Source organism: Odontomachus brunneus, unplaced genomic scaffold, assembly GCF_010583005.1.
Source record: "Odontomachus brunneus isolate Ranch 3 - 2012 unplaced genomic scaffold, Obru_v1 Obru_scaffold_006, whole genome shotgun sequence".
Classification (NCBI taxonomy): domain Eukaryota; kingdom Metazoa; phylum Arthropoda; class Insecta; order Hymenoptera; family Formicidae; genus Odontomachus; species Odontomachus brunneus.
Genome location: NW_022639456.1, coordinates 2551753 through 2579690, shown reverse-complemented (window position 1 = coordinate 2579690; position 27938 = coordinate 2551753). Strand labels below are relative to the sequence as shown.

At 41.0% G+C, this 27938-nt stretch overlaps 2 protein-coding genes and 1 long non-coding RNA gene across 10 annotated transcripts; 2 read left to right on the top strand and 1 right to left on the bottom strand.

The window, feature by feature from the left end:
• Positions 1–27: 27 nt before the first annotated feature.
• On the top strand, positions 28–9129 carry LOC116850891 (melanopsin-like). Of its 4 annotated transcripts, none has more exons than XR_004379474.1 (7): positions 28–373; positions 3842–3936; positions 4143–4253; positions 6230–6489; positions 7724–7839; positions 7941–8244; positions 8503–9129. XR_004379474.1 is itself a non-coding variant. In XM_032829712.1 (6 exons), the coding sequence occupies exons 1-6, from the start codon at positions 164–166 to the stop codon at positions 8175–8177; spliced, it is 1029 nt and encodes a 342-aa protein (XP_032685603.1). In that variant the 5' UTR covers positions 28–163; the 3' UTR covers positions 8178–9129. The 4 variants fall into 4 exon arrangements, 2 of the variants coding, with proteins under 2 accessions (XP_032685603.1, XP_032685613.1); XR_004379470.1 differs by having other exon boundaries at positions 8462–9129; XM_032829712.1 differs by having other exon boundaries at positions 7941–9129.
• Positions 251–27785, bottom strand: LOC116850959. Of its 4 annotated transcripts, XR_004379498.1 has the most exons (4): positions 27184–27785; positions 26973–27106; positions 1138–1167; positions 251–654 (listed from the first exon to the last, which is right to left on the bottom strand). It is a non-coding gene; the product is annotated as an uncharacterized LOC116850959 (long non-coding RNA). The 4 variants fall into 4 exon arrangements; XR_004379496.1 differs by having other exon boundaries at positions 251–1167; positions 27184–27781; XR_004379500.1 differs by lacking the exon at positions 1138–1167 and having other exon boundaries at positions 27184–27781.
• Positions 17288–25906, top strand: LOC116850864 (2-hydroxyacylsphingosine 1-beta-galactosyltransferase-like). 2 transcript variants are annotated; one of them, XM_032829659.1, is made up of 8 exons: positions 17288–18699; positions 19087–20250; positions 21580–21846; positions 22560–22758; positions 22959–23135; positions 24177–24494; positions 25190–25418; positions 25505–25906. In XM_032829659.1, exons 2-8 carry the CDS (start codon positions 20002–20004, stop codon positions 25644–25646), a joined length of 1581 nt encoding a protein of 526 aa, XP_032685550.1. In that variant the 5' UTR covers positions 17288–18699; positions 19087–20001; the 3' UTR covers positions 25647–25906. The 2 variants fall into 2 exon arrangements, with proteins under 2 accessions (XP_032685550.1, XP_032685541.1); XM_032829650.1 differs by having other exon boundaries at positions 17288–20250.
• Positions 27786–27938: the final 153 nt, after the last annotated feature.

The following is a 27938-nucleotide window of genomic DNA, read 5'->3' as shown; positions in this document are numbered from 1 at the left end:
TCAAACTCCATCACTGGTTTTGATTAATGCGACCGGGTCGGATTTGCCGTGCGTTCTCGTCTGTCGTCTGTTGAGCCTTCTCCCGCGTTATCCGATATCGTTACCGTTCTGTCGAGCTCGCAGCGGCCGTGCAAGACAAGATTTCTGTCTCGTGACCGCAAGTATGACACCACGGAACGGCATATCTTTGAATCTGACCACCGATTTGCCGAACAATCCGGTCGACGAACAAGCGCTTTACATTTTCGCGGCGATTGTACTCTTCTTCACCGGCTTCTTCGGCTTTTTCCTGAATTTATTGGTCATCCTTACGGTCCTTAAGAACATGAATGTAATGTGGACGTCCAACAACATCGTGCTCGTCAACATGGCCGTGAGTATCGCTCTCTCATCTAATTTTAAGTAGCACACAGATAGACAGTAGTCACGAATTCACATGAAAATCGCTCCTCCGAGTTGCACGACAGGGTGAGATGTACGCGAGATTATAATCGATTTTTATTTCATGTACGGTGTACAGTGTTTTGTGTAAAACTGCGTTTCGACTGTCGTCCGCTCTTGACCTCATCTCATGAATCTTTCTCATGTCTCCCTTAATTCTTTCTAATATTCTTATAATAAGACTGAATCCTCTATACGTGTACGGAATAAGTCCTGTGAAGTTAGAGAATTTCAAAAATTATAGCTAACTTGAGAAAATGTGTTTATTATATATGTCGTGTTTATTATTTGTTCAAAAAATAGAAACCGTCGCGTAATTCAGGGAGAGACGAAGAGAAAGTAGTTTATATGATCAATTGCGTTTTCTATTCTTTGATTAATATTACTGTTCGTATATAACGTGGAGATAGCTTTGGGGCGTTGTATAATGATTTATGAGGTCGAAATTTTAAGGCAACACGGAACGAATAGATTTCTCTCATGTAATCCGTGTCGTACATTAATACAGTTAGTTAATCGCGTGCCAATTTTGTATTTAATGTGAGCTATACACTTTAGCGTTGTAGAACATTATACAGTGTTATTACGAGAGAAATCCGTTCATTCAAAGCGGTACTGTGTCTGTGTGCGAGTGTGCGCTGCATAATCGATCCAGCAATGATAGTAATTTGAACAGCGTTGTTTATTTTTATTCACCGTAAGCAATTCAGCCAATTAATGAACGTTCTGAAACAGGAAAAACGTGATAAAATAAAAGAAAAATTTCAACGCAACGCTAATTTTTTACATACACATAGTACGTTTTTATTGGTTTTCGATAAAGTTGCTTCAAGATAAACAAAGCAACTAAACTAAGTCTAAGCTACTAAACTACTAACTAAACCTGAGACGTACATTAGGCAGACGAGTTTTCAAATGTCACGTAACTTCTGTTTAGAAAAGGCATTGAGACGCGCGATAAAACGCTTGGATTTATGCGACATCCGGTTTGTGGCTCGTCAAGGAAGATGTTTTTTCGTAGACATCCCGATAGATTGGCAACTGAGAAACAAGTGTAAAACTCGCCTGGCTGTACGTCGCAAATATGCGAGTCATGCTTCTGTGAAACTTTGAGGATAGATTCTGAATATATTGAGCGGCATCATATCTCTCTTCTCCTCTTTATGCGTTCCAAAGGATGTACAAACTTCGACTGAAATTTAAGTTAAAGAGAAAGGCTATTCCGCGTCTATAGAGATGTATAACGCCGTTTGATTTAAATTTCAACACGCGCTAGGTGGATTTTATTTTACGAGAGTGACGTAAAGTTCGGTTTAACATCACGGGTTGCCTTTTATGAACAACCACGAATTCGCGAGGCACGATTTCGAAGAAACTGTTTCATTCTAACAGGAAAGGATCGTCAATACATGCAAACAAACATACTCTCTCCCTTTCTCTTTCTCTCTCTCTTTTTCGCGCATGATTTACGACGAATTCTCGGTTTGGCCTCATTAACGCGCACAGTTGTCAGGTAAAGGATGTCGCGTACAAAATTAACCGACTACGAGAATATAGCGTAAACACCTTGAGTTGATGAAGTGCCTGACACATGTTCTATCAAATAATATAACTCGCTTCTGAACTTATCATCTCCATTCATCATTTGTACATTATGCATTTACCTTCGTGTTTGCATGCTATGTGAAATTAGCGCTTAAACTTTATAATTCGAGAGTTCTTATTAAAGTTTACAGCCTTAGAGGAATATATAGGATTTTTATATTCATAAAAAGAATTCGGGGAATATAGGACTTTTATATTCATAAAAAGAGTTCCGACGATTAATAATATTAAAATAAAAATTAAATAATGGGATGCTAATTTCACACACAACATCACGTCTTTCGATTAAATATTTTTGAGTACCTTATTTGATGTCTTTTGACGAATATTAGAGTTCCTCATAGAAAAAGAATTGTTTGATCAAAAAATTGAAAAAATTTAATAGGAAAAAAATTCAAAAAATTCAAAAAATTGAAAAAAATTGAAAAATTTTAATAGCAAGCCTGAATACTTTTGAATAGCTCATTTGATTCTTTTTGATGAGTTCTAAAAAGTATCTGATTAATAGCGACATTTCGAAGCTAGACACTTAACATTGAATAGTATCTCAATTAATAATCGTATCGTCTCCGACTATTATAATTTCTTTTAGAATTCTATACTATTCACAATTGCTGTCAAAACTAGAACTCTCAAAACAATTTTCGGCTGGGAATTAAATGTTCAGCCTTGATCTTTTTTGGTTCCTAGAAAAAAAATTCCTGCAAATAGGCAGAGTTCCGAACGTATTCGACGCAACTTCATGGTAAGCAGACAAAATCCATAAAAAAAGGGTATAATGTTGGCGATGTTCAAAAGTCTCTAGGATCCATAAATTTATTTCTGAAGGTTAATATAATTGTTGGACGTTAGGAGAATGTATAGAAGTGTAAATTTGTGACAGGTTAACTCTGCATCTCTGTACACTCTCCTAACGTCCAACAATGATATTAATTAGAAATGAATTTATGGATCCTACAGACTTTTGAACGTTGCCAACGTTACCTCCTCTTTTTTATGGATTTTGTTTGCTTACCAACTTCATTATTCGTTACTTCCTCGAAACCCCTATATAGCGTGAATAAAAGTCTGCCCGCGGATCCCGCGGATCCCGCAGACAGTGATAGAAACTTTGACTCCCGAGTAGTACGTATCAGCACGGGAGAGGATACGCACACACTCACGCCACCATGTCCGTGAGGCTCACAGACATGGCCGCGTGAGTGTGTGCGTATCCCTTCCCGTGCTGCTCGGGAGTCAAAGTTTCTATCACTGGCCGTAGGTCCCAGTTCAATTAAATTGCTCGCGCAACAATATGTGTATATCGCTACTTTGTTTATATGACTCGAAAATATCAGCTCTCCATAATATACATACACTGAGAGAAAATAACGATTGATCTAATGAAAATTACAGTTATTTTTACCCCAACCATACATTTTTATAACAAAATAGTAATAGTAGCGTGCGCATATAAGATTATTATTACTAACATTATAGTAGAATTTAATTTAAAAAATGATTTCCCTGTCCATAACTTATAGTATTCATTTCTATATGCGATTATAGTTACAAATACTAAACATTTCTTTCTCGGTGCAACCGGCAGATTGTATCCCGCGAGTGGACGAGTGCACGCGCAACAAAACATTCTTCCTATTGTACCTATCATCCCACATCGTATATCTTAATTATAAATCAGCGCGGAGTAATTACTGTGCAATAATCTAAGAGAAACGCGATCTAAGATAAGCATGACTCGTCATTTCGACTCTGAGCGAGTTTACAATCTCTCACGCATTATTCACTGTAACAGGTTGGAGATATGTTAGTAGGTATACTGGGGAACCCTTTCGCACTGGTCTCGGCGATCTTTGGTGTGTGGTACTGGAGCGACAATGTATGCCTGTGGTACATATCATTGTTCACTTACGTAAAACGAACGAATCGAGCGATGAGCGACGTCGTTTGTCGTGCTAAATTATCTTTATGTCTTATAATAATAAAATGATATCTTATTATCTAATAATAACAAGATGATTATCATATTAGCAACAAAGGAACAAGAATTCACTTGTATTAAATGTAATCGCAGAAATTGGATTTCCTCGCTTTAGGTACGCATGGTTTATGTCTACTATGGGATTCGCAAGTATTGGTAATTTAACAGTGATGGCACTGGAGAGATTCTTACTGGTGACATGCCCGACGAGGACGTTATCTATAAGGTATTAAGGATTTTTATTTTCCTGCAGAGAGACTCACGACTAACATACGAGACACTCAGTTTTAAATATGCCTAACCATCCCTTAGATCGAGAGTTATTAAAAATTTTCTTGTAGGCGCATCCATTTCTAGATAGTCATACATGTCGATTATTCAAAGAAACGGCATCGAAATAGGCCAAGCAGCGTCGAGAGTTTGATGTTTCGTTTGTGTTAGTAAGGAAGCTTGTTTGTTTACGTGTTACGCGCAATCTCAACAGAGGAAAGTGATACAATTCACTAGCCGGCCACTTAGCATTTTTTAATAGTCGACTCACATTAGATTGAATCATATTATTTTTCTGTTGATTAACACAGATAACCTTCCTTGTTGATACAAACGGAACATCAAGAGCTGTCAAAGTAGCACTAGCTGCTTACCTCGCTGCCGCTTCTTCGAATAATTAATACAGTCACGACATATGATTATCTAGAAAGGAAAAGTGCGCGTGAAAGAAAATTTGTGGCGATCGTCGATTTAGAGATTGGCCAGATATATTTGAAATTGAGTGTACATCTGACAGGCAATTATTCAGTTTTTGTGTCTCTTTCTTTTTCTTTTTTACGACGCGTCGCAGCAATTATGCTACAAACGATGAGCACGGCGAAATAATTAATTTGTTCATTCCGCGACTTTCCATCGCGCACTTTCATCGCCACACTCTCCGGGAAGCGAGGTCGCTCGTGTCTATGAAGAGTCGTTAACACCTTCAGAACGTAATTTGCACGTGTTCGCGATGAGAGAATTTGTGTTGCATCAGTCTCTCATTTCTCTCTCTCTCTCTTTCTCGTCGTGTAAACGCGGGTGACAAAAAGTATAAAAATGAAAAGAAAAAAACACATTAGCGTAACTACATTGTAAGTGAAACGACGGTGAGCTGGCGCAATTTTCTCTCCACGAGAAGATTGCAAAATTTGTCTCCGACGAAACGAATTGTATACTTGGCGCGTATTCTGACACGGAAGATACAATATCCGCATGCTATCCAAGGTCTATTATTATTCGTATTTTCGCAATTAACGGATTAAAGATAACCTCTCTTATCAATGGGATCGTTTTATTTGGCGTATGAGAAAGTGGCAGTAACCTGAAGGACCAAAGAGATTTTTACTTTAACAAACTCGTTATTACGCTAATGGGTTAACCATTATGCTAACGAGTTGAGGTACTTGATCCGACACACAACGTTGCTACATCGGATCGTTACGTCAGAAACGAGAATTCACGTGTGACAATTTATTGGTGCGACGTGTCGTCGAAATAAACCAGTTTTTTTCTTTTAATTGCTAAAAAAATTGGGACAACCTCGAGTAATGTAATTTGCCTACCTCGAGTAATGTAATTTGCCTACTAGTCAGATGCACTTTTGATTTTTTTAATTAAACGATCCGTTCCATCATATTTCTTAAAGAATACAAGTTCTTCATGGAGAAAAAAATATATATAATAAGAAAAAATATCGTGTTTCTACGAAGAACTTCAGTTTGTAAACAAAAATGTTAACTATGACAAGAATCAGTCACAGTTAAGAAATTTCATTGAATAATGGAAATACGACTGAAAATATAATCCCTTATATTTTTGCATTATCAAAATTTGTATCAAATCGTATGTATCATTTCGCATTGTACATTCATGTAGTCGCGAGACTGACACTCGAGATGAAATTGCACGGCAAACGATTATGTTACTTTAGTGTCTCCATTTCCGTATCAGAGAGACAGATGATGCACGCGGAATTGCAACAGAGAGAGTTTGGACTTCCGCATTTTTCACTACAAATCTAACGAATAATGACAATTCGACAAAGACAAACGGAGGCATGTTTCTCTTCTAACAGTAAAATGCAATCGTAATGTCGTTTAAACGTAATATTAATTTTGAACCTATATTTTCTTATGCAAACTGTCCTACGTGAAAATCTCCTATCTCTTACAGATACGCTTATATATTGGTGGTTCTAGTTTGGATATACGCGCTCTCCTTGTCGTTGCCGCCGTTTTTCAATTGGGGAAAATACGGCTTGGAAGAAGGTAACATATCCTGCAGCGTGTCCTGGGAGCAGCACGATCTTGAGAATCAAACCTATATCGGATTTTTATTCATTTTCGGATTTATCGTGCCCATGATAATAATTATCAGCAGCTACTGCGGCATCATCCATATCTTAAGGAATACAAGCAAGAGAATCCATTCAAGTGAGTTCTCTTTTTCACGCGTTTCATGGCAAATAGTAAAAATTCTGCCACTTGTGTGAAAAAGAAGGTCACTAACAAATAAACCTAAATTTGGCACAAATGTAGAAGTACAAAAAATATTTAGGTTATATTTTTTCATTTTAACCCACTTTGAGTTTCACGGGCAGTTTATACACGCAAAAAAATGACTTAGTAATATCAGCTAAACCGCGATAGCTGATTCAAACTTAATTAAAAGACTAATCGTTTAGCTGTCACTGCTAAGAATTGGCTATGACAGCTAAAATGCATTCGCTATGAAATACAAATATATTAGGTGACATTAAAAACGCACATGATTTCAAGTAGCTAAGAAAATGGCAGTTATTCCTAAATTTCTTATCGTATGCATATATTAAAGAAGTTTGCCATACAGCTACAATCATTTGTTATAGTCATTTAGTTCTAGCAGCTAATATTTCTCGCTGTAGCGTCTAAGTTTAAACAGCGAATAAATTTAGCTTCGGTATCGACATTAGCTGTCCTAGCATTTCAGTAACACATCTTATCTGCCACAGCTATTTTTTAGCTCTGGAAGTTAGTTTTTTTTTGCGTGTAGCTTTTTAATATTCTCACTCCTATCACCAACAAGTACAACAAAAATGCATAAGAAATAAAAGTGAATACAAGATATAGTTGAATAATTTTAACAAAATCGGTATAGCTGAGACACGAACCATTCTAAATTTTTTTAGCCGAGATTCCAACCGAAATATTTCAAATCTGTGTTAAATTAGTAAAAAATGCTTCGAATCTCGGCCAAACCGAGAAATTATTTGTATAAATAATTTTTTTAACTTTTTACATATTTTGTTTAAACATTTTATTATTTATGCAAATAATTTTACACATTTGACTTCATATTCATAGTCAGCAAACCAAAAACGCCTATATCTTGTATTCAATTTTATTTCTTATGCTTTTATTTTTGTTGCACTTGTTGATGATAGGAGTGAGAATATTAAAAAGCTATAAACTGCCCGTGAAACTCAAAGTGGGCCAAAATGGAAAAATATGATCTAAATATTTGTTGTACTTCTACATTTGTGCAAAATTAGAAAGAAATCGGAGTGTAACTTTTGAGTAGGTTTACTTGTAAGTACGATTAACATTTCGATACGGACTATCTACTAATTTTCAATGCTGATTAATCGCACCGATTGAATACAGATTCCATGAACTTTACTTGCTACAGGTCGGAGAAACAAGAAAGAAGCAAAGGTCACAAAAATGGTGTTGCTAATGATCATCGCTTTCTTGATCGCCTGGATGCCCTACGCTGTGCTCGCGCTCGCAATTCAATATTTCAACGTGAGTCATGGATGGTGAGGAGGATCAATCGTTCCAAACACCGTTGTCGCGCGTTGAATTCGGCCAATTAATACCGCGTGATTAACCGCGGCTGATTGCAGGTACAATCTTCGCATATCATGGTGATACTACCGGCGCTTCTCGCGAAATCCTCCATCTGCTATAATCCCGTGATATATGCGAGCTTGAACATGCAGTTCTTTAACGCCTGGAAAAGGATATTCAGAAACGTAAACTGGAGGAAACCCAATAAGGATAGCATGGCTATGACCACGATGAACAAGACAGAGATGAAGACTCTCAATCAGATATCACCGAGTCGAATGGAAATAAACTAAGAATGAAACTAAAAAAGAGACTAAGAAACTTGAGTCTACTAGAGTCGGTACCGAGAGAGAAGAATGAGTGAGTGATCTTTCGTCCCTTCCATGTATAGAGTATCCGACAATTAATGACATATCCGTTGTATGCAGATAGAACTCGTCAAACTGAACTCAAAATTCGATAATGCGCCAATATTCTTTAACTAATAATCAGTTTAATGAGTTCTACCTACACACAACAAATGTGTCATTAATTGTCAGTCATCCTGCATAATGTCTCCGATTATTATAATTTCCAGTTATTATGAAAGAAGTAATTTTAATTGTTTCTGATCGAGAGTTGGAAGAACCTACCTCAACGTAGAACACGGGACACAGATTCGAGGAGCTTTCAAACACGCGCGATCGAGCTTTCAAGCACGAGTCAGCGCGAGCCCAGCATTGTCGAGTTTACGGTCAAGAGCGACACTCATGTGCAATTAAATCGCGAGAGATACGAAATAGGCTATATCATTTATTTACCACACTATTTCTCGATAAAAAGAAGAAAGAAAAAATGGAAAAAAGTATCTCCCGCCGTCACGATCAGCAGACCAAGGAAAGGAATATGGAAATTGTGTAACGCATCGGAAGTCGTTTGACGGCACTTAGAGCGAAACTTGGAAATTTAGGCTGTAGTATATATAGTTAAGTGAAAGTGCGGCATTTATCAACCATCTCGTATGCGTCTGATATCACGTGGTGGGAGGCACGAGCTGAATAAATGATAGGGGATAAGTTAATCGTCGCGGGCAAATTGTTCGTAGCCGCGGTCACTTTTATTTTCGCGAGAATGATGGAGAGAAGAGGAGAGACGGGGAGGGGGGAGGAAATTTGGCGATATACACGCAAAAAAAACTAGCTTCCAGAGCTAAAAAATAGCTGTGGCAGATAAGATGTGTCACTGAAATGCTAGGACAGCTAATGTCGATACTACCAAACCTAAATTTATTCGCTGTTTAAACTTAGGTGCTACAGCGAGAAATATTAGCTGCTAGAACTAAATGACTGTAACAAATGATTGTAGCTGTGCGGCAAGCTTCTTTAATATATGCATACGATAAGAAATTTAGGAATAACTGCCATTTTCTTAGCTATTTGAAATAATGTGCGTTTTTAATATCATCTAATATATTTGTATTTCATAGCGAATGCATTTTAGCTATCATAGCCAATTCTTAGCAGTGACAGCTAAACGATTAGTCTTTTGAGCAAGTTTGAATCAGCTACCGCGGTTTAGCTGATATCACTAAGTTATTTTTTTGCGTGTATACTGCTCGTGAAAGAACGGTGATACCTGTGAGAGCAGGTCCCACGCCCTCGGCGAATCAACGGTCATCGCGCCGTTCGATATGCCGACACTCTTCCTCCTCGAATGAGTCGCCTAAAGAATTATGCACGCGTTCGCGTAAGAGGCTACCGGACTTTCCGCGTATGAGAAAGTTATGATTGTCTCTCCCTCTCTCTCTCTCTCTCTCTCTCTCTTTCCCTCTCTGCGTCGTCATCGTCTGAATACATAACCGTTCATCGCGTTCACACGCGCATCCGGAAAGGAAGATTTCAATGTCGTAAGAGCTCCGACGTTCGATTAGGTCATGTACGTTGGCGCGATTTGCAAGAAGCAACATTTCGCCGCGATGTCGCTCTTACGTTCTTCTTACGGCCATGAAACACATAGCCGTGTCACCCCGACCGAGGTGATGCGCGGGTGTCTAATGCGTTCCCCGTTGAGTGTGTGGGTGCGCGCGTTGCGTTCGAACGCGCGCGTATGTGCGAAAGATAACTCGACACGTATGCGTGTCTCGAATAGTCATAGTTGAAACACGGCCTGTGATTTCGTTACACGAGCGGCCGCGCCGCGGAATCGAGCATTTACGATTCGTAACACGCGCAATTATGCCACATCGGAGAAAGTGAAATCGCGAGGAAAATTTGCAGTCGGCCGCGGGCGCTGACGCTCGCTCGCATCGCCGCTTCGGTGATTTTCATTAGCATTTTATCCGACCAGGCCGTTCGAGTACGCGGACTCGCGTACTTGGGAGCTTGATTAACCCTCAGGATACCATAGGCGTATTCGAGCGATCAGATGAGCATCGGCCGTACAAAGTATTCAGTTGCGCGCTGCCCCATATACGAAGGATTAAGCAAAAATGGCGTGTAGGATACATTTTGTCGAAATATCTAATTATATTTAGCGATGATTCCAAAGAGCACGTTAAGCGAACGCATGCGAGCCGTATATTTAGGCTCAACCCTTTCGCTATCAACGAAACACACGTTTTCCCCATCATTGATAATAACTTAATTCAATCGAATAAACAGCTCTTTTGGCATCCAGAACACATCGCTTCACTTATTACTGTGTTGAAACAAATATGCCTTCCCAAAATCCTAGTAGGATATTAGTGTCCCGACTCTATCCTCTTAGTGCCAAACATGAAATTTTTAATTTTTTCGTTGAAACTACATTATATATTAATATGTTCAATGAAGCAAAGAAAAAAATTGTGTACCTTTAAAAAAACAAATGCAAAAGGGTTAAAATCGTTAACACCGAAAGATCTGCAATATTTTGATTTTCATTGTCCTCACGGTATTACAATCGGGACAATGAAAATACACGGGGACAATGCGCGATTATTAAGATAGTAGTGGGACTACACTTGTCAGAGAAGCCCACGATTTCGAACAATACCGTCTTCGTTCCCGCGAGCTGCAATGTTGCGATCAATTAGCGCTCCTTCAATAGTGGCGATTACACGACAGACAGCTGAAACTGGAACATGATTATTGTCGGAAGTTAACCGTAATTATTGACGCGTGACGATTACGGCGATATAACGAGATTCGGCCGCTATTTGTTTACTTTCGCGAGACGAAAGGCTCTTGGCTTCGTTACTCCCGCGAGTATCCTCATCGTGAGATGCAGTGTGATACCCTCGAGAGATAATTAAATTTCCACAAAGCCTCTTCCGCTTGAAATTCAACGAGTGTACCCGCTAAAATTACACGCGTATCGCGTCGACAGGCTCCATGATACGTTTTCTCAGCTCCTCCCTTCCGTAGAATATCTCAATCTCTTGCTTAATGCATTTATGTAATTCGAGCAACTATTAAATCAGCGATTTTCTTCGCCTCCAGCCTTGGCGAATTTAATTGCATACCACGGCTTATTTATATTAGATGCTTCCAATTTAGCATAACGAGTTGAGATTTTGGTAAATCAGCGACCAGCCCACTCACTTCTGGATTATGGTAAATTCGAAAGTTAAGACACGACATTGAAATATAAATTAGAATTAATAGCCGCGATTTATTGGCAACGCGAGATATTGTATGAGCATATTTGACAGTGCATTTTATTAAGTATTAAATTATAGATTCAACGGCTCTCTCTCTCTCTCTTTCTCTCTTTCTCTTTCTGAGACTCTACTCGTTACGATATAACTGTCGAGTTCGATCACACTCACAATCATTGGTAATAACGACCGGCTCAGCATGCTCGATTACTGATGCTTTTATGTCACTGTCACGTTTTTATGTTGCTATTTGATATGCGTAATATACTATTGTCGTGGATCGAAAGCGACTCGATATAGCGCGCACAAGGTGAAGGTACGAAATACACAGCACGCGCTTCCTGAAATTTAATTCTGAATTAAAAACTCAGATCATCTAAATGATAAATGATACACTGACAAAATTGAGTTAACGAGACTTTGGATAAAATTCGTTCAAGCAAGCGTTTAGTCGATTTGCTATGATATGTGTGTTATCGATTGGTTCAACGATTGCGATTTAGCTAATAACTATATCAACGTAACTTATTGTTGCATTAACGTGCAATTTGCCCAACAGATACAATATTTCTTTGAAGGTGCACGACCGTCGATTTTATCGATCCAACTGCTTCTTTTCTTAGTAAATGGAAAAGCACAAACATCAACACGATAGGTAGACACAGTCGCATATAACATATTACGAATTGAAAAGTTTCAGAACGTAACATAATGTTACGAAACTAATTAAGACATAGAATATATATTAATGCGTGAAAGTCACGAAGCTGGTCCGTCGACGTCCTAATTTAACACGTCATCGGCGTCGTTAAATCGCACGCTAAACTATAAGAGACTAAACTGCAACTATTGGTCTGTTCCTTTTAGCTGCGCTGCTGAACTGGTGCAATAAAAGTTAAAATGAGACAAGTATATTTCTTCGCACTCCAACTTCACCAATTCAGCAGCGCAGCTGGAAAAGAACAGGCTATATATCTCTACCTAAACCATAACAAAGTATAATTATATCTGAATTCCAACTATATCTGAACTAATTTGGTCCACTCGAGATTTTACGTAATTTGTTTTCGCCGATATTTGCGTTCGTTCAGCGTCGCGTTGCAGAATCGAGCGTGTGCGCGAGACCGGTATTACAGAATCGACGTTATGGGGAGCGCCGAACGGAATGCAAATGAGCCCGCGGTCGCGATCGTTAAAGCGCTACGAAAAGAATCAGCGATGTTAGATTGTCGCATTGACCGAGGCGATCTCGTTGGATATGCAGCGGATTCACACCGCGATAATATAAAAGGAGCCGCGCGAATAAATTGCCGACAACGTGTTCACGGCTCTTCTTTTTCAGAATATCAGTTAGTAGTCCCGTGAGTATATAAGTTAGTAGTGCATTACGTTCGCACAAGATTTTGTCTCGTTGAGTTAAACGTGTGCTTTTACACCGCCCGTTATTATGAGAACTCTTCGATTGCCAGCAATCGAGTGCTAATTACACCTCGGCTAATTGCTCCTGCAAAATTGCGACTATGTAACGACGTATTAACGTACTGGATGCCGCGATCGATTTCAAGGTCCGACATGCACGGAAACAGCCCAATATCGATATCGCTCCTCGCCAATTACGCCCTACGACGACCCGCCGACGTCGAATTAACGATCGTTAATACGGCCTCCAGACTTAAAGGAACAACCATTCACTCTAATGCTTCGATCGGAGCATTCGCTCATATGGAGTCAGAATCCGCTCTAAGCTCAAGTGAAAGCTTGAGAATGCACTCTTGTGATTTCGAGTGGCAGTATTTTCACTGCGGCTTCGAGTGAAAATACCGTCGCTTTTCACTCGTTTCGAGCAAGATTCCACTCCAAGGAAACTGAAGGAGTATGAAAACGCAATCGTAACTGGACAACTGCGCTTGCACAACGAGGTGGCACAACTCGTTCCTCTTTAAAATTCCCCGTCGTTGTTTCACGCGAATAGCACGTCTAACCACCTCGTCGAGGAAACTGCACGCGCGGTGCAATCGGGCGGCTCGCTCTTACGCGTACTGCGGTCTCGCCGGTGGCGTATACAAAATCACGGAAGGCGTTAATTTCTGATCGACAACAGCCTCGGCATGTACTTACCGTATGCAGACTCCCGATCGGGGACGCGCGTAATAAAACGTACGTGGAGGAATTCAAGACGTCAGTCGCCTGGAGGGACGAAGCTTTCTACGGCGAGCGCCAAAAAGCCGAAACGACTCTCAAGAAACGAGAGAAACGATTTGGGAGACCCAGATACGAGTATAGCTGCACTTGGTCGAGGGGAATAAGGAATAAACTCGTTTTTGGAGACGGCAAAATATGAACGTGTGAGAAAGGCATCGTGACGAAAGACGCGCCGTTGTCTGTAAATTTGCAAGCGAAATTCGCGAGCGGCGCGAACAATTCTGTCGACGCGAATAGAACGACTCAGCTGTATGCCTTGTCTCGTTGCGCACACGAGCAATCGGCTTGCTGAAAATTCTCGCATCGATGCGATCGATCAATTTGCCGAGAATTCGATCGACACAAGGGAAAGTTCTTCGCGTTACCTAATCGCGCGACAACGCGTTTTTCACGGTGAGAGGGATGGACAAAAATCACCTGGTGGCTTACCGCGTAATCGGTAATGGTGACGTTTTGAGCGCAGATCCGGAAGGAGAGTGTTCCCTTCGCCATAAATCCGTATCCGCTCTCCTCGCGCTCCTCGCGCGTCTCCTCGGAGAACAGTGAAGCTTCACCGGCCGAGGAAATTACGCGAGCACGATCGCGCTCGTAAAGGAGAGCTCGGGTAAATATTTTTTTACGGTATCCCAGGCCCTCTTCCGTGGCCCCGAAGAGGCGGATATTTTAGAAAGTTGTCTCGATAAAAGGCGCTCCATATTTTGCGCGGCACGGTTAAGATCGGCCGGTCGCAATGCGCGCGATGAAAAACGCATCCGAAAGACCCGGCCCGTATGATTTTCTGCGGTGGTTTTTCACGCCAGTCAATCTCGGAACGATTTCACGTTTCGGCACTGTTTTTCGTGGGACAGCTTTCTTCTAGCGTAAAATTACAAGCAACGAAATGCCAATCGAAATTGGAATTAATTATTAAGGAAATGATTTCTACATCAATGTTGATCGATTAAAACTTTACCTCACTAAAATAACATAATAATCAACAACAAATTAATCAATTGATTAATTCAATTGATTAATCAATCGATCAACTCATGTTTTTACATGTGACGATTAATTTTTACTATTAATTTATCAATTGATGAGAATTTTCTTCGACTAACATAATCGGCAAATCGATCATCAAAATCAATTAATGGTCGTGTACACGCAAAAAAAGAACTAGCTTTCAGAGCTAAAAAATAGCTGTGACAGATAAGATGTGTCACTGAAATAGGGACAACTAATGTCGATACTACCGAAGCTAAATTTATTCGCTGTTTAAACTTAAGTGCTACAGCGAGAAATATTAGCTGCTAGAAACAAATGACTGTAGCAAATGATTATAGTGTACAGCGAGAAATATTAGCCGCTAGAAACATGACTGCAGCAAATGACTGTGCGGCAAACTTCTTTAATATATGCATACGATAAGAAATTTAGGAATAACTGCCATTTTCTTAGCTATTTGAAATAATGTGCGTTTTTAATGTCACCTAATATATTTGTATTTCATAGCGAATGCATTTTAGTTGTCATAGCCCATTCTTAGCAGTGACAGCTAAACGATTAGTCTTTTAATTAAGTTTGAATCAGCTATCGCGGTTTAGCTGATATTACTAAGTCATTTTTTTGCGTGTATGTAACCGCGAGTAATTTAATCGATTAACGAAATTGATTATTCATCGATGTATAATCGATCATAACAGAGCTTGATTAATTTGTGATTGTATCACAGTCGACTGACGCAATTAATTATCAATCTAGCTTTGATGTGATTGATTACACATTCTTGAATAATTTCATTAATCGATAAAATTATTCACGTTTACACGTATAACGATTGATTGATTTTGATGATCGATTTGCCGATTATTTTAGTCAAAAAAAATTGTCATCAACTAACGCCCAGCACCGTTTTAAATAAATTTGAATGAATAATTATAAAAAACCCACGTTGCGGTAAGAAGTAAATCGAAGGCGAATGCACATTTATTTAAATGCGACTTGACTAATGACTGTTGAAACGCAGATTTTAACGACGTGCGTCATTATGGAATAGGCTGCAGGACACCGAGCAAAATCGGCATTTCTTTCGAGATCCTGCCCGGACCGAATGAAAAGCGTAATTCTCCATCTCGGTAAAAAAAATTCGCACAGGGCATAACGGTACACTATAATCGAACCAGTGAAATCTGTCCTGATTCTTCGAGCGCTCATTTCGCTTCCGCTCACGAGACGCTCGTTGTAACTCACCTCAATATCATAATCTGTCCTCACAGAGAACGACGAGTGATCGATGAAGAAAGGAAGGAGCAAGTGCGCGTGTATATACGCGAACGTTTTGACATTTTGAGGCATCAAATTATATAATTCTACAATATTTCAAGTACGAGTGGAGGCAATAAAGGCACATCGTAGACACACCGAAGCCGGCAAAACAGTTGCGACGTCACTCTCACAACCGTCCAAAGCGCAGTTACATAGAATCGACGAAATGACGAAGTAATGTGGTATTATTTCACTGCGCCTCTCGTGATACAGCCTCGATGATAAATTACATTTAACCTGAGCACGCGCTCGCGCTTGAAAACAATACACAGATAGTGCCATTAACCGCGTCCTGTCATTAAACCTCGACCTCGCTCGACGCATATACGAATGAAAACGATCAAGCAACGAACTCATCAGAAGGACGCGTTCGAGGCGACTGTAAATCACCTGGTTAGACGTAGCGTGCACCATAAACGCGAGCAAATGACGAGAGGGTAGAACCCCCGCGAGAATAGTATCGTTCTGGTAGGAGAGACTGGGAGTTAGTTGGCTAAGCCCGGGATAAGCTGGCAAAACCGGTTGTTTCCAATATTTTCTAACAAGTTACAAAATTAAGTAAGATTTCTAAATATGTCAAAAATGGCTTTGAAATTTATGCTTGCTTGATTCTATTAAAGAATAGTATACTGAGAGAAAGATATCTAAAAATTAAAAAATATTTATTAGGTAGATACTATTAACATATTTCCTAAAATGAAAATTCTTTTCATTTAAAGTATTGCTTACTAAGTATTGTTTACTTTAAGTAAACAATATTCGGCATAAATGAAGAGAATTTTGCCTAACATACCTAATAATCATTTGTTAATCTAATAAATATTTGTTAATATTTATTAATATTTTTCAATATTTTTTTCTCAGTGTAGGAATAATCGATTTTGCCAACTTATCCCGGTGACAAAATAGCCCCGGTTTCTCCTAATCGCAGAGTTGATTGTAATCTCCAAAAAAAAAAACGGGAAAAAAGCCAATCCTCTTCCTTCGTAGATCGAACTACAGACGCGGAATTAAGGGTCTAAGGGTGAGGTTGAAGAAACACGGATCTTCTCTTACCGATTAGCGATAGCAATGATCAGAACCCGTCGTTCTCAAGGTATGATTATGCATTCCCTCCGCGGAGTCCGCGGAATGCTCGTCAGAGCAACGAAATCTACCGCAGAGTGCAGCTGCGGGGTTCCCAAGTTGGCAAACACCAAGCATCTTCGAACGCGCGACCGACGATGAGCGTCTTTGGTGGGAGGCAAAACTCTCTCTCCGGAGCTCAGCTGATCATTAAAGCTGCTGCTGGCCAGTCAAACTTTCACGCTCGGCGATACGCGAGCTTCGCGACCGAGCAGCTCGCCGCGACCGATTTCAAGGTCCGACACGCGCGGAAACGATATCGATATCGCTCCTCGCCGGTTGTAGCCTACGACGACCCGCCGACGTCGAATTAACACAGCAAGCTCGTGGAGGAGTCGGGCGGACATCGCGGATAACGGGCGAGTCCTGTGACTCAATGTCAACTCGCTCGCGGATCAGAGGGATTCCCGGTGAAATACGCGAAAACCAGGGATTTACTTCTCGGCGTACTCCCACGAGAGTTTCTGTGTCGCTACGGTTGGCTTGCAGCGGCCGTGCAATTATTGGGACCGATAATTCGATTAGTCGACTCGGAAAGATCGCCTGAGGAATCCGCCGGAGAAATTACTCGCGTGACGTTCGCGAGTGGCAAGTTTCGCGAGCGACTACTCCAGCGGAGGCTCGACCGGCGCGGATGGTCACGGACGGGAAGATTCCAACGTGGAAAGAAAGTCAAGCGGAGCGAGGAGTGCCAGGTGACGTACGGAGCCTCCGTTTGCGAAGATCAAACGGAGGATTAATGAGGATACGACAGATTGATGGCGCGCACCTTCCAATTCCAGACTCAGATCCGGACGACTGTTCCGCGCGCGTCACGTAGCGCGAGCGTTTCGCACGGTCGGAAATGATAGACGTCTCGAGCATCAGCACGTGGACGTGTCTGCCGACGGCACGGGAGACCTGACCCAGGAAGCAGCGTCGACGATCCTCTCTCGACGATCTCGAGGTCGAATTATCGCGACGGGCGACCGTGCGTACGTGAAGTCAGTGTTATTAGTGAAAGTCGCCGGCGCGTACGTGCGACTCGGTTAAGAGATCAGACTGGCGCGCGAAATTGCCGCGGAGAATCGCGGACTGGCAAAGAAGGTCAGGCGGAAAGGCAAGATCAAGAGATCCTCACCTGGCCGCGGGAGAAAGGGAAAAAAGCCCGAGCAAAAATGACGACCGGCCCCGGCGTTCGAATTTCGACACGAGACGTCGCGGCGGATCCTTGAGGGAGGCAGGTGCTTTAAACGACGTCTAGTCCTGGGAGTATTGTTTCTTCCCTCCTCCGACGAATGCTGCGGATGTCTTAGCGCGAATTATTCGACGGAAGAGAGAAGAACCGACAAATGCGACCGCGCTGAGTGAGAATGGCCGAGAATCATTAGGAGCGAGAGGATTCCACGAACGCGCTTGGGTCGTTTTGCGACACTTCGCTCTGACGTCGATGGTACGCGGTGTATTCAAGAAGGATCGACAAAGAAATTGTCCCGCTGGATATTTCGTTGTTCCCGCGGAAGTAAACGTACCTCGAGCTCGTCGCGTGTCATGGCTCTGTCTAGTTTCTGACCTTGGAACACGATGCAGTAAGCATAATTTATCATAAATTCGTGGAAAATCGTTGTGCTCCATTGTTGACTTAAGAATAGTAGCTTCCACGCGTATTTGGCAGCAGTTAACGACTGTTGGATAAAACTGTTAAGTCAAGTTTAGTATTGAAAAGATGTTCACTTGGAAGAGGCATATAAGGCCTCATGCTTTAGCTCTAAGCTCTACGTAGCTTCTCTATCGCTTTGAGGCACTAAGCGCTACAAGAAACATCGGCAGAACTAGTCTGACTGCTCATACAAATTCGTGTAACTCGTGATGAAAACTCGTCCGCGTAAGAAAGCATCGGGGAAGAGGGTGCATTCAATAAGCAAGGCCGCCCGTATCATTTTACAACGCGATCGTTCATTTGTATCTTCCCACAGCTCAAAGAGAAACTAGACGGAATTATTCACGGCCAGTTCTTCACTCGCAGATCAACAGATCCGACTAGAAGATCTGTTTACGTGGCACGATCGTCGCGATTCAAGAGTCGCTGCGAAATATTCCACAAATTCGGCAAATCAACACGACCGAACGCACAAAGAGCAAGGAGAGACTCTTTTCAAGAGTTGCTTTTCTCACCGGAGACAAATGAGGATTGAAAACGAACGTGGAACACGAGGTGTGAACATCGATCTTCCTCGGCGTGACTGGTCTCGGATATTGAAATATCGGCCGCGAGGCGTCTTCTTTTCGGACGGCCATTAGAATGACAATGTGTCTAGCTCGTTTCTCTAAAGCGACCGCGTGACCAGGAGGCGGCGAGCTCGCAAATCCGGTAGTCCTACGTCTCAATTATATCCGTTTTGCGAGACGTAATTTCCGAAACGCGGAGACCACGCGGAGGGATGCGAAGGAGACTAGTTCGCAGTCGCAGATTCGAGCCCGGCCAGCAAGGTGCGACAAGCTCTCGCAGGACGGCTTGACCTTTCCGCGGTTCTTTCCTCCACCGATAGCTGGATCCAGCGAACTGGAGCGTGAGGGGCAGAGTCCCTCGTCGTCATCCTGGTTATCCAACCGGAAACGGGCCCGAAGCGAGTTTCCCGTGTTTTCCTGCGTTTCTCGCTTCGTCGATGCACAAAGAGCTTTCGTGACGAGAACGGGGCAATCGGGCGCGACGAGGATTGTCCGTGGTGAGGAAATGACACCAGACCGTCGGACGACTGTCCTCCTTCATTGAGAGATATTTATCGCTGGGTGTATCTGGCGGCCGTGAGTAAAAGGATCGCGACAGAGAAGAGGAACGCGCTGAACTTTTCGTCGATTGAGAACGACCGTCAAGCGATATCATCGCGAGAATGACGCGCCTCGTCGTCGCGCATCAATTCACCCTGCTCTTGGGTATCTCCCTGATGATGATGCTCGAAGCCGCGCCAGGATACAACGTCCTGTTGGCCACCATGGGTGGCACCAAGTCCCACACGGTGCCCTTCGTGGCCCTCGGTACGAGCCTGAGGTCGCGGGGTCACAACGTCACGTTGCTGAGCGCTTTCTCCGGTCCAGCGGCGAATAATGGTCTTCACGAACTGGTGCCGTCCGTTCTCGAGGTAATTTACGAACTACCACGCGCGCACGTACCTCATCATGCCCTCGCCCGGTAAAACCGCGGTCCCCGAAACCTCGTTCCAGACGTTCTTGTCTCTACCATCGAATCAGGCTGCCATTGCTCTAAAGAAGAGTTCACACCTTGGCAGAAGAGCAGAAAACAGAAAGGCAGAAGCTAATCACAACTCGCACTGGTGGTTAGTCGACAATTCCTGCTTTTCTACCAGTGTGAGTTCCGACTGGCTTCTGCTTTCCTGCTTTCTCTTTTTCTAACAAGGTATGAATTCTCCCTCAAGCGGATGATACACAGAAAAAATTGAGCGGTTGAGAAAATTGATCAATTGAACATCGATTTTTTTTTGGATCGTAAGAAGAACCATCGACCGTGGTTGATCAATTTGCTCACCGCTTAAGTTTTTCTGCGTGCCATCCGCTTCATCTCGTTTAATTTCATAATACGCATCGCAATTTATCATACACGCTGTCAGTGCGTGCGTTGAAGTTTACTTCAGTACTTCCTTTTTCAGATCTCCATTTCGAAGCTTCTTGTATATAAATTTTCATTAACTTTCTAGCGATTCTTCCGCGCCTTTGATCGTAAAATTTGCTAAAGCAATTCTTTGCAAATTTATTTCTTGACGGGTAATGAATTTGTCCTAAAACTTCTATGGTCTTGTTATGGAAAAACATATAAGCGTCGCTAAATATGTATCTTGATTGAAAAAATTATTTGCAGTAACGGTTCGCGATATCTCGCGAAATCATATCTCTCTTTTCTTCAAAAATTAAATATTCTAACTGTGAAATATCTTAACCGTGATATAATGCCATATGTTAATTAAATTCCTATAAATGTATGACTGTAAGGATATGATTATAAGGATAAACGAATTCGCACACGAAAAGCGAATTGCTAATGTGTAACGTAGACATGTGTAACAAGCTACGCAAATAAGGATAAATCTCTATGATTCTGCAAAGTCTGGAGTCATATTATCGAAGGTACAAAGAACACAAAAACAAATTTGTCTCTGAGAAACAGAATTTTACGAACTCTTTCGGCACAAACTCTTTTTAATTGAAAAATTTAAAACCAAGCAAGTATTCATCAATTCTCCAAGCAATCAAATACGAATACCACCTTAAGACTCATAAGCTCGATAAAATTTTCTGTTGATTTTTCCGCGAAAAGATCGTCGAAAACGGATGAGAAGCTTTGCGAATTTTGCAATCGCCGCGACGTAGGAGGCTCAGGATTTAAACTAACGGTAGTGCAGCTACGAGACGCTGACCTATCGGTGCATTTACTCAAACCGCATATGTCACGGCAGGCTTACGTGGAAAATTTCACTTCCGAGTGGGATCTGGTAGGGGCCCGATTCAGGAACGAGTTTCCGGTTTTACCGTGGGATGTCATAAGATACGCTTGGAAGTCGTGCGACTCGCTGCTGCAGGACGCGACGTCGATAGCCGGCCTGAGAAAACCGGACGGCGATCCGCATCGTCGATGGGACGTCGCAGTGCTTGACGGTGCTTATCCCGAGTGCCTGTTGGCGATTCTCCACGGCGAGAATGTACCGACGATAATGCTGAACACGGTAATCAGCCGTTTACCACCGCGATGATCGATTCGCGCTGCTGCAACCCGCGTAATACGGTTGACTCACGAGTTGAACATCGTTCATCCCGTTTTCATGATATTTTCACTTGTTTATTAATTTATGGAAAATTTTAATATAATCTATTCGTATATGATATGTCGTTAATTATGTACGATGATTAATGAATCCACACTAAGAGAGAAAACATATAAAAAATTAAAAAAATATTTATTCGGTAGACCAATAACATTTATTTGAATCTAAATTATTTATTTAAATTATTTCTTTATTTATTTAAATTACTTAAGTAACTAAATAAATAAATAAATTTTTATTTATTTATTTAAATTATTTTATTTAAATAAAATAAACAATTGCTTTTATAAGAAAAGCCAAGATTTTTAAAAAATGTATATATATTTTGTAAAATATTTGAAAAATATTTCTTCTCGGTATAAAAATATATATTTGTAAAATATTTGAAAAATATTTCTTCTCGGTATAAAAATATATATTATTATAAATAAAGATATGTTATTAGTATTCATCGAATAAATATTTTTTATTTCTTAGATTTTTTTCCACAGTGTAATTACTCTGAATTTTTTTAATCGAGGTAAAGATCGATTTTTTCGATTCTCTCAGCACGTTTGTCATTCTGGACTAAAATTGCATACTATCAGTGATAACAATACGACGTTATTCGGCAGGTCGCATTGTATAGCGGATCTATCGTGCAACAGGGTAACCCATCGCCGTGGTCAGTGACACCATTCTTTGGCGGCCCGACTACGCAAGATATGACTTTCTTCCAAAGAGTCCTAAACGCGGCGGCCCTAGTTTGCATGAATTTGATGCATTGGTTCACGCTTACGGTTTTCCTACGACCAACTCTACAGAGATATCTCGGTGAGCGTCAAGTCAACTTCGCTCTTCGCGATTTTTAACGATGAAGTTTGACGATTTTTAACGACGAAGATTTGCATCCTCACTACTGAACTTTACCATTCACATCTCAAGGAAAACTTCGCGATCTCGGAAGATCTGCGAATGTTATTCGTTGGCCAGATACTCGTAATTTAATGACCATGATACTATCTCGCTTACAGGTAACCAAATACCCGAGCTGTACAGTCTGACGAAAGAAGTCCCCTTGACATTGCAGAACAGTCATTACAGCGTAGGAGATTCTGTTCCTTACATGTCGAACGTCGTGAATGTGGCGTGTCTACATTGCAGACCGGCGATGCAATTAAATTCCGATCTGGACTCTTTTCTACAACGCGGTAATTTGGCACACAAATTTCCCTGCCTCTCTCATTTTTTCTCTTTATTTTACTTGTGATTTACCTAACAACCGCCTAGAACTTGAGACTTTTTATACTTTGAAGCGAAAGTATCCGAGATCTAGACAAGGAAACATTAGACTTTCACGTCATCGTAACATAAGATTTAATTTCTTAAACCGAAGGTTCAGTTTCAATGTTGTGCTTAAGAAACAAAAAAAAATGGGAAACAATAAATTAAAATTTATATTAAGTCAATTTCATGCTGTTGACGCATTATTGTTATATACTGAGAGAAAAATTACATTAAAATCAACAAATATTTCCTTGATGGGTGCTATTAACATATTTACTTAAATCTACATTCTTTTTATTTAAACCAAATATAGTTTACTTAAATCAGGTAAACAATATTTGATTTAAATAAAGAGAATGTAGATTTAAGTAAATATGTTAATGGCACACGGGAAAAAAGATTTGGTTAAATTAACCAAATATCTGGCCGAATATGAACGATCCAGAAATTCCGATTGAAGTGAAATTCCGAATTCTGTTTAAGTTAACAAGATTTTTGATAGACTAACCAAACATGTTTGGTTATTTAACCAGGTTAAATAACCAGAAAATCCAAAAATTTTGTTAACTTAAACAGAATTCGGGTTACTTCAATCGGAATTTCGTTCATATTCGATCAGATAATTCAACCAAATCTTTTTTTTCCGTACACCCATCAAGGATATATTTGTTGATTTTAATATAATTTTTCTCTCAGTGTTGACTGAAGTTACCCTTGCAGTTAATTTGGTTCATATTCAACTTTGCAATACGAATGCATGAAAAACGTACTAGATATCATTGTTAATATAATCGAGCGAATTGCGAGTCAGGATAGTGTGACTTCAAGACACATGACTCCGATTGCTTCGCAACGACCGTTTCCGTTAGTTCTTCTCTCCTGGAGACTCGCGCGCGGTTAGCAAACATGGAATAAGAAACTCGGGTTGAAGACACGTGTAATGGGAACGTTAAATAAACTTTCAGGCTTCGTGTTCGTCTCGATGGGATCGTCGGTGCGAGCTTCCGGAATGCCCGAGGCGCTACGGCAGATCTTCGTGGCGGTCTTCTCCACGCTACCGTACAACGTCGTCTGGAAATGGGAAGGTGGCAAGATCAAGGATCTGCCTGCGAACGTGAGGACGGGCGCGTGGTGGCCGCAGCAGGAGCTACTTGGTCACCCGAAGCTACGCGCGTTCGTATCCCATGGAGGACTGTTATCCCTGCACGAAGCGGCTTATCACGGTGTGCCCACTCTGGTTTTACCTGTCTTTTGCGATCACGATGGCAACGCGGCGCAAGCTGGTAATTATTCTTTCTTTTGCCCCGTGAACCGTACACTGTAGCCTTCAACGGTACAACGGCAACGATTGGAATAAACGTCCGCGGAGAAGCGCTTTGCTTCCGAGGAACGATAGAAACGGAACGACAAGCGTGAGCGCAAAGATGGAATCGCGTGCTCAAAATGATGGGAAAATACAAGATGTTGAAAATATTGCCTACACAAATGTTTTTTTTTTCTTTGCATAGAAACGAAAAAGATAGTTTAAATATTACAACAAACGTGTATATGATCAGACGCACACTGAAAAAAAGATTTTGTTGTCGAAACGAAAATTTACTACATCAGACTATAATTTGGTTAAAACAGAATTTAGTTGCAATTACTAAACGTTTGCTAATCAAATCGCATGTACCAAATATTTTAGTTCCAAATAGAAAAAAGATTTTTTCAGTGCAGCCTTCAATATAATAGCCTACAATATTTTTCACTTCACTTTAAAATTCGCAAATACTCGTGCGCAAATTAACAGAGTATATTAACAGAATATGAAAAATTTAGCGAAATATGAATCCCTATACGCGGAAATAACAGTACAGTTTCAATACTGAATTTGGTTGGCACAACCAGATCTATGCGTGAGTCAACTGTACTTTATGCCGTGTAGACATTGTTGACGATGACATTCGTTAAGCCTTCGCGATTTTATCTGATACAGAAAAATTGGGCTACACTCTGGTCAAGGATTTGGCTGGTATATCAATCAGTACCCTTCGCGAAGGTATACTCAAAGTCGCCACGCTTCATAATAACTCGTATAGAGAGGTAGCTAAGAAGAGAAGTGCATTACTGCGCGACCTTCCGATCGGACCTAGAGAATTGGCCACGTGGTGGGTGGAACACGTGGCCAAGCATGGTGGAGCTGATCATTTGAAAAGCTCGACCAGGTAATGTCTGTTTATATTACTATTATTACTTGTACACGATTACGCGACCGCAAAAGAAAGCGAGTTGATTGCGCACAACGTTTCAGGTACATGGGAGTGATGCATTATTATAGCCTGGACGTCGCGTTATTTTATATGTTCAGCTTAATTCTGATAATTTACGGACTCAAGAAATGGTGCTGGCGAGCAGTGATCAGCCAGGACTTCTTCAAGAAGAAAGTAGACTGACCGATCATATATACTTCCCGAAGACACATCCGTCAAATTTTTATTATTTATTACTACGTGTAGGGTATAACCTCTTAATATAATAAGCATACTGGGTTAAAAAGGGTTTTATAAATATTCTCTCGGAAGAGAGAAACATTGAGAGAGAATCTCGTTTTGCGAATTAATTAAGGTTGTTGAAGATCTCTAATATATTTTTATGATGTAACTATAGGTCATTTGTAATTTATAATTCGACATAATAAACGTTTTAATTTCCACATCCTTGTATATATGAATAATAATCTAGAGAGATTTATATATTCAGATTATGAAGTGTGAACTGTCCCCCTTTTTGCCAAAGCATACATTTATCGCTGATATAACAGAAAATCTTATACCGCGAATAAGCGCTGCGATCATTATTTTCTGCATTATCTATTCGTGAGTACAACTCGGCAATGCAGAAATTTTTTTAGGGTAATTGTGTATTCGTTGTATACCCTACTTTATAGACACTCACAGTCTTCTACGCGTTGTGAGTTGAAAACAACGGTTTGAATTTCTAATTCCGTTTGCATTTTTAGTTCCGCTCAGCATTTCCGTTAAGAATTGCGAATTAGTAAAGGAGATTCACTAAGAGGCAAGACCAAATGATTTTCTCATGGAAAGTGCAGGAAGAAAAAATGTTCGAGTAGAAATGCCTTGTCATTAATAGGGTTGCGCAATTTAATTATGATACTCTGTGTAGACAACGTAAACTATGTGAAGTGTCATGCATGTAGACAATGAGTAATCTATAAATGTTTAAAAAACGCATAACTTGCTAAAAAAATTAATTAAGAAAGACAAATTTATTCAATTTTTCAAATCCTGATATAAATTTATGAACGTTGGTTTTTAAATAAGTTAGAGTTCACAAGATTGTCTGGTTACATTTTCACGTCATATATATAACGAAATAAAAATTTCAAGCAATTACCTATTTTAAGCATTACATTTACAATTAATATTCAAAATAGACACGGCAATTGTCTCAAAATTTAATTATCCTTCTTTGTATATTCTGATATAATTTACGACATTCCACGAAGATAGTTTATATCGTCTACATGAAAAAAAACTGTGTACGTCATACAGACGTGATCTTGACATTTACGGCACAACCCTGTCGACATCTAGACGAGATACACTCATCGTTGGTATAAGAGAAAATCGTGCCTCATGAAGATATCTCATCACAGGTAGATGTCGAGAATATGATTTTCTACATTACCGAGTGGTGAGACGACCTGATAAGGCACAAATTCTCATGATAACTATAAATCCTATATTACCGACACTCACCGTCTTCTTGGTGTGGGTTGAAAACGGCGGTTTGAATTCTACCGCTATACTGAGATGCGTATATATTATGCTCTACTCGGCGTCTCGGATGACCCATCCGTATAACGGCCGCATCTATCCGACGATGTTTCGTTCTAGGAAACACAACATTCAGTATACGACGATACTACAAACGTCGGATCGAAAACGGCGGTCCGTACGCCATTCTTACCTCGACCAGTGCTCGGCAGCCTCAACAGTCAGTTTCGCAAAATATCACCCCCGGCGGCTATCTCGTCGCAACGAATGCGCGGCACTCACTCCCGGCGTTCCTGGGAACGATAATTCACACGCAGGACTCACTTTCGGCGTGTTTAAACCGCAAGAAATACGGAGCAGCCTCCTCCTTGCACGAGAGACGACGTGTTGCGACTCGTTCCGCCCAGCGAATTGAACATTGCTGCGATTGAGTTTCTTCAAGTATCAACGCTTGACTGCGTTCACAGTAGTGGCTGGCTCCACACGCCGCGAATACGGCTCGCGGCCGCTTCGTGTTCGTCGCGTCTTTTAACCCGTCGGAAGTGAATATCGTAAACAGGCGAGTGTCGGCAGCGCTGAATCTAAGGACAGGCGAGCGTTTGGAGTATTCGTCGGCTCGGCGGTGCGCGATTGAACGCGGTGATCATCGGTGCTTGCTACCGGTGCGTGTCGCGACCGGTCGGGAATGGCGCCACACGGCAAAGTGAAGTGAGTACGTGATATTCGCAAGATCTCTCGATAATTCGCTGAGAATGAATCCCGCGCGCGGACGAGCATCTCCCGGTATTCACACTGTAATTCTTTTAATTAAAACTTGGACACACCGGGTGATACGCCGTACATAATCGGGAAAAAGCAGGCGGGAGTGAGAGAGAGAAGGTGTTTCGTCGTCTCATTCCTGCAGTTTCTCTCTCACTCCTGCTTGCTTCTCCTTATTACATATAGTGA

Bases quoted from the DNA above. Each gene is read 5' to 3' on its own strand.
- LOC116850864 (XM_032829659.1), top strand. From the start codon at position 20,002: ATGACGCGCCTCGTCGTCGCGCATCAATTCACCCTGCTCTTGGGTATC. The intron at 21,847-22,559 runs GTAATCAGCCGT...GTTATTCGGCAG, and splicing joins CGACGATAATGCTGAACACG to GTCGCATTGTATAGCGGATC. The intron at 24,495-25,189 runs GTAATTATTCTT...TATCTGATACAG, and splicing joins TGGCAACGCGGCGCAAGCTG to AAAAATTGGGCTACACTCTG.
- LOC116850891 (XM_032829712.1), top strand. From the start codon at position 164: ATGACACCACGGAACGGCATATCTTTGAATCTGACCACCGATTTGCCG. The intron at 374-3,841 runs GTGAGTATCGCT...TCACTGTAACAG, and splicing joins TCGTGCTCGTCAACATGGCC to GTTGGAGATATGTTAGTAGG. The intron at 6,490-7,723 runs GTGAGTTCTCTT...TACTTGCTACAG, and splicing joins AAGCAAGAGAATCCATTCAA to GTCGGAGAAACAAGAAAGAA.